Source organism: Onychostruthus taczanowskii, unplaced genomic scaffold (assembly GCF_017590055.1).
Source record: "Onychostruthus taczanowskii isolate IOZ18803 unplaced genomic scaffold, ASM1759005v1 scaffold33, whole genome shotgun sequence".
Lineage (NCBI taxonomy): Eukaryota > Metazoa > Chordata > Aves > Passeriformes > Passeridae > Onychostruthus > Onychostruthus taczanowskii.
The window spans coordinates 1846791-1853530 of record NW_024500683.1 but is presented as its reverse complement, the minus strand read 5'-3'; the positions used below and the strand labels follow the sequence as shown (position 1 = coordinate 1853530).

General features: G+C 48.5%; 1 protein-coding gene across 1 annotated transcript; it reads right to left on the bottom strand.

The window, feature by feature from the left end:
- Positions 1-840: 840 nt before the first annotated feature.
- EEF1A1 (eukaryotic translation elongation factor 1 alpha 1) lies at positions 841-5237 on the bottom strand. The gene is made up of 8 exons (XM_041410749.1): positions 5110-5237; positions 4186-4376; positions 3187-3366; positions 2765-3061; positions 2359-2509; positions 1952-2208; positions 1515-1749; positions 841-1243 (listed from the first exon to the last, which is right to left on the bottom strand). The coding sequence occupies exons 2-8, from the start codon at positions 4327-4329 to the stop codon at positions 1119-1121; spliced, it is 1389 nt and encodes a 462-aa protein (XP_041266683.1). The 5' UTR covers positions 4330-4376; positions 5110-5237; the 3' UTR covers positions 841-1118.
- Positions 5238-6740: the final 1503 nt, after the last annotated feature.

Here is a 6740-nt window from a genome sequence, read left to right as displayed (position 1 = left end):
TTATGCAAGTCAGCTCTGATTATCCATTAACTGCTTGCCCCCATTTACCAATTTGAAGCAAGGCTTCTATGCCAGAATTCCTAATAATTACTGCTGGTATTCTTATAACCCAGAATATTTAACTTGGGGTTATTTGTCTACTGGTTATTAGTAAGAGTTTGGAACAGATACCCAAGTCCCTTTTAACCGACTGTTCCATCCAAATTTTCACCCTGCTGTTAAAAAGATAGCAGGCACCTTGTCCCACCGTGCCATGTGGTGCAGGCCACAATGGTGAATCACTCAGATTGCATTAAAGTGTAATTCTAGAGAGAAGTTTCAGATTTGGCTATTTAATGTCTTACTATGTATTATAAAACATCTATGTAAAAAGTGTTGAATTTTTGAAGAGCTACACAACATCAGTTTCTCAGAAAAAAAAATCTGGTTCTGCTTTTGACTAGAAAAATCAGTGTACAAAACGTTGGAAACCCAATATTGGATTCTTCATAGTATTTTTTTAAGGTTAAATGTGTTCACTTTTTTCTTCTCAATGTAGACTTCTCTTGGTTTACTCAATGCTTCACAGAGCGCACGAAAACACTAATTGTTACCTGGTATTCGTGCAATCCAATCTAAAAAGTTTCTGAAGAAAGCACCAGAAAAGTTACTTAAGGCTTAGATCAGTTTAAAAGTAAACCTGTAGATTAATTTTGTTCTACTCTTCAGAAACAAGTAATTTGGAGTATTTGCTTTGCAACTTCTGAACATATAGAATTAACAACGAGCCTTTCTTATCCCACCATGACTAGATACAGGTTTTGCCATAAACTTAACATTAACCCAAAGAACACAGAGACATAGCATTGAACTTCTGCTTTAATGGTCTCAAATTCTGTGACAGATTTTTGGTCAAGTTTCCATTTTAAAAAATTTACCGATTTTAAAGACTAATAACTTAAACTGCCACGAAACAAATGGTCCACAAACATTCCTTTCCTTCTGAAGCTTTTACGATGCATTGTAATCATTAACCAGTCTTTCGCTATTAAACTTAAATGGCCAATTGAGACAAACAGTTCTGAGACCGTTCTTCCACCACTGGTTAAGACTGAGGTGGCAGCTGGTGTACAGAATTTTCATTTAGCCTTCTGGGCCTTCTGGGCAGACTTTGTGACCTTGCCAGCTCCTCCAGCCTTCTTGTCAACTGCCTTGATGACACCAACAGCGACCGTCTGCCTCATGTCACGCACGGCAAAACGACCTGAAAGCAAAAACATGTTTCATGACTTTTGTCTACGCTGCCTAACTCCCAGCCCGATCTGCAAAGTGGCCAGTGCTGCTCTGGAACCAGACAGGGGCAGAGGCATGCCCCTTCTCTGAAGTTTCTCTCCCTCTACCAGTAAGGTCTTGGTTCCAACTTCACAGTTTCAAGTCACAGCTTTCATCAGTGCTTCACAGAACATACTGTATCCCAATACTAGAAATCGAGGAGTGTCTTTTCCAGAGACCAGTATTAATGTGAGATGCCTTACCGAGAGGAGGATAATCAGAGAAGCTCTCAACACACATGGGTTTGCCAGGGATCATATCAACGATGGCAGCATCTCCAGATTTCAGGAATTTGGGGCCATCCTCCAGCTTCTTGCCAGAACGACGATCAATCTTCTCCTTAAGCTCAGCAAACTTGCAGGCAATGTGAGCAGTATGGCAATCCAGCACAGGGGCATAGCCAGCACTGATTTGGCCAGGGTGGTTCAGGATAATGACCTTTGTAAGAAACAAAGCCAAGTTAGAAGGGGAGTAATTTTGAACACTGACGTGTTCTTACAAAGCCAAGCAGTTAATGAGATTTGCTTCAATCAAGTATAATTCAAAATAGAACTGTTGCTTTATAGCTTAGCCTAACAAGACTCCTATTTTGGAACAGAGAGCTACATTCCCAACATCCCTGAACAGCTGCACAACATACCTGTGCAGTGAAGCCAGCAGCTTCCATGGGAGGGTCATTCTTGCTGTCACCAGCAACATTACCACGGCGAACATCCTTCACAGACACGTTCTTAACATTGAAGCCAACGTTGTCACCAGGCAGAGCTTCACTCAGGGCTTCGTGGTGCATCTCAACAGATTTAACTTCAGTTGTTACGTTGACTGGGGCAAATGTAACCACCATGCCTGGCTTCAGAACACCTGTCTCCACACGGCCAACTGGTACAGTACCAATGCCTGCAAGAAGCAACAACAGTATTACTCATTATTCAGCTTCGTGAATATGTGCCCTTATGGGGAAAAAACCCCACTTGAGCAAACACACACATTTCTGGCCCATAGTTCAGCTGTTGCTGGCACGGGAGCAGCATTCCAGAGAACACATACCGCCGATTTTGTAGACATCCTGAAGAGGCAGACGCAGAGGTTTGTCAGTTGGACGAGTTGGTGGCAGGATGCAGTCCAGGGCTTCAAGGAGGGTGGTTCCGCTGGCACTGCCATCCTTACGGGTGATCTTCCATCCCTTGAACCAGGGCATCTGTAATGAAAATGAGCCTGGGTTAATCTGACTGCCAAATTTAATGGTGCAAGGCTGAAAAAACAAGTGGTATCTCTTAGCATTATCTCAATTTACTGTTGCGGAGTAAGAATTTTTCTAAGTGCTAAAATTTATCTTGGACCTTGGCACTTCCCAAACGTACCCACTACAAAACATGTGCATTTTACCATTGCATAACCAGACTCAACAGTCTTTTTGGTTTCATGCCTTAACAGAAATAAATGCCAAACCTACGTTAGAGCTAGGCTCCAGCATGTTGTCACCATTCCAACCAGAAATTGGCACGAAAGCCACAGTGTCTGGGTTGTAGCCAATCTTCTTGATGTAAGTGCTGACTTCCTTGACAATCTCTTCATATCTCTTCTGGCTGTAGGGTGGCTCAGTGGAATCCATCTTGTTGACACCAACAATGAGCTGTTTTACACCCAGGGTGTAGGCCAGAAGGGCATGCTCACGGGTCTGCCCGTTCTTGGAAATACCAGCCTCAAACTCACCAACACCAGCAGCAACGATCAGGACAGCACAATCAGCCTTTGAAAAGAAAAAAAAAAACCCTCACTATAATGCTCGTGTGCGTGTCAAAGTACTACAGGAACCCCTCTAAGCAATCAAGAACAACCTCCCTCAACCCCCCAAACCCTACTTTCTTTACATACCTGAGAAGTTCCAGTAATCATGTTTTTAATGAAGTCTCTGTGTCCAGGAGCATCAATGATGGTGACGTAGTATTTGCTCGTTTCAAATTTCCACAGGGAAATATCAATAGTAATACCACGCTCACGCTCAGCCTTCAGCTTGTCCAAGACCCAGGCATATTTGAAGGAACCTTTGCCCATCTATGGTTACAAAAAAACCAGTGTTTTATTCCCATTAAAAGAAAAGCGTTCTTCATCTGCAATTAGTTCAGAAAGATCACACAGTCTAATAATAGCAACTCACTTAACACTGAAAAACGTTGCTGCTCATAAAAGCAACAAGATACACTTGGCACTACCGGTGAGAGATGCCAACTGTTGAACCTTATCGAACCTGTTGACAGTTCAGACTCCTTGACAGCTTGTTAATTTCCCTAATGCATCTTTATGATAAAGCTCTTGAGCCTGAGTTTTACTATCAAGTATCCTCTACAATTTGAAGTTTTTTTTACTACTTCAATCCTTACAATAATCAATACTTTAACTTCCGCTCTGCTTAGCACTTGCCAAATTTTATTTTATGTTCTTATGACCTGTGCTGTTATCACACAGAAAAAAACCACTACAAGTAAAACTCCCCGATTTTTAAATTAGGCCTCAATAGATCAACTTCTTTCCATGCAGTTTGAATCCAGCCATTTAACTTGATTCCAGATGTTACTATTCATATGAAACTTTAGATTACCTTCTCTTCACTTGCTCTACATGTCACAATCTGAGTTTCTGCAACTACCACAATGGCAGATGAAACACTTGAACGCTTGTCCTACCTCGGGGACAACTGCAACACAGCTGCCGCCCTGTGGCCACGCAACACTGACCCGCTTGTTCAGCTCCCGGGGCAGAGGCAACCAAACCGCCTCCCCGTGGCCACCGAACGCTCTGCAGGTTCACTTTTCAATTAAGGGTCTATTCATTCCCGCAGCCCGGAATTTTGCTGGCTGCTACGAGCCTACGCACCTCAGCCGCTTCCTTCTCGAACTTCTCGATGGTCCTCTTGTCGATGCCCCCACATTTGTAGATGAGGTGGCCGGTGGTGGTGGACTTGCCAGAATCGACGTGGCCGATGACAACGATGTTGATGTGGGTCTTCTCCTTTCCCATTTTGGATGTTAGTCGAGTTCTTTCCTCCGGCAAAAGAGAATCGACACCTGTAAGTTCCCCAGAAAGAAGCTGGTTACGCCTCGGGCCGGGCCTAGGGGCAGCGATGGCGGCGCCACATGCGGAGCGGCCGGGCCGGGATGGCGGCCCCGCCCCGCCAGGGGAGGGGAGGAGCGAGCGGGCGGCCCGGGGGCCCCTCGGAGCGCCCCTCGCGTCGCCCCCTCCCCGGGCTCGAGTTACCCCGGCGGCGGTGGCCGGGGCGCGGGGCGGCGGCGAGCGGGCCCGGCGGGCAGCGCGGAGGGCGGGGCCGCCCCGCTCCTTTGTGTGACTCACCCCGCCCGGGCCGCCGCGTCCTCCATTTTGTGGCGCTGGCGGCGGGCGGGCAAGGCGAGCGGCCATCTTTTCACTCGTGCCCCGGCCCCCTCCCCCCCGACGGCATCCGCCGCTGGCCCCCGACGGTCCCCGCTGCGCCGCTGTCCGCACGGCGTAAGGGGAAGCTGGCGGGCGCCTTCTGCCCCACGCCCGGCCGGACACGCCGCTCCCCCCACCTCAGCCCGGGCAACGGGGTGTGCACATGGTAATCGAGGAGGACGATGCGCCGCCATCCCGCCGCCCCGCGCTTCTCTGTCCGTCCGTCCATCCACCTCGGCTCCCGCCGGCACCGCCAACCCCTCCTTCCCTCGGCTCCCCTCGGCCCCCACCACACCCCAGCTCGGCGCTGGCCGGGCCTCCGGGCCGAGCGGACACTGGCCCGGCCCAGCCCGACCCTCAGACGCGCCTCACCTGCTCAGCGACGGCGGCAAACCCGGAGCCAAAAAGACCGACGGCGTGAGCGCCGCCCCTTATATAGCCTGGCAGGGGGCGGGGCCTCGGGGACACGTCACCGCTCCCGGCGGCCCCGCGGCCCCGCCCGGGCACAGAGCGCCCCCGCCCCCGTCAGGGCTGTGCGGGACCGGCCCGGCCCGAGCGAGGAGCGGGGCCCGGCCCGGCCCAGCCCGGCCGTGTGCTGCGGGGCTGCGGCATGAAGGGAGCGGTGCCCCTCCCGCGCTGGGATGGAGAGCGGGCGGGCGGGAGTGGCCGTCTTGTCCGGGAGGAAGCTGTCCGAGCAGCCCCGGCCCCCCTGCAGGGCCCAGCGGCTCGGGCCTGGGCACCGGGGAGCGCCAGGCCTGGCGTCATGGCCGGGCCGGAGCGATGCGGCAGCTGAGGGAAGTCCCCGGGGAACAGCCCCCGGCCAGTTAATTGTATTTCGCATTAGGGTCACAAAGGAACGCAATCAGCGAGATTAGAAACGTTAAGTGAGTTTCCCCGACGGGCGAGTAACGAATGTCGGCTAAACATCACGGAACACGAAACTCCCCCTACCCCAGTACGCTGCAAGTCTCGCAGAATCAAATGTGGAGAAGGAGGAGGGGAAGAGCAGGAATTTCTGGAAGCTTAGTATACCGGAATAAGAGGCCATCGTTTGGCTTTTTCAAAAATAACGTTTTTCTGGTTGTGTTGTACCATTTAGAGGACAAAAGTTGACTCGTCTTAGAAAACTTCGGCACAAAAATACAAATCAAGGCAGACACATCTCCAGCAAAGATGCTTCTGAAGTGCAAATGTATCAGTCCCGGAAGCATTGAGGACATGGGATCTCTGTGCAAGAAACCCCGACTGTGAAAAGTGCCCCCGTACTGGGTTTTCACATGCGAAAACCCGCAGCCCTGGCAAATTATTTTTAGAATCATGGCAATGAGGAGTCACAAAACAGCTCAAAACATCAGAAATAAAGGCCCTTGTGACTCCAGTGGATTTTTTCTGGTTTAGTTGCCTGTAACTGATACAGTAAAATCCATTAAATATTCAACATCTCCTATATCCATTCAGGAGAAATTAAGCTGAGAAGCTGAACTATCTCTGTTATTTTTAAATTATCTGCAAAGCTGTGTAGTTCATGTTCTTACTCAGCTACATTATATGCCTGTCAGAAATCCATAGACAACTATAATCCATTTCTTGGTATGCTCTTCAGGTTGCAGCTGTATAGCATGAAAACAGCCTCTTGTTCAAAAACAAACAAAAAAGAACAGCATCAGCAAACTAATAATAAAAAACTACCTCATGCATCTACAAATGTACCCTTCCACTTGCCTTCAGGTTTCTCTGAAATAAACTCAGCGTCAAATTCATTAGAGAACAGTAAACAGTATTTCATGGTTTGATATGGAAGTGTTTCCATGAGATACGGTATTTTTCCCACATGAAAGACTAAAAAGATGCATTTTGTTAAAAAAAAAAAGTCATTAGAGAACATGCTGAGTTCAGAATACATCTTTTACAAAAATAACCAGTTGCAGAGTAAAAACCTGAAAAAGGTTTAGATATTAAACAAACACCTTTTTTTAAGAAAGGAGAAAAATCAAATTCTCTCT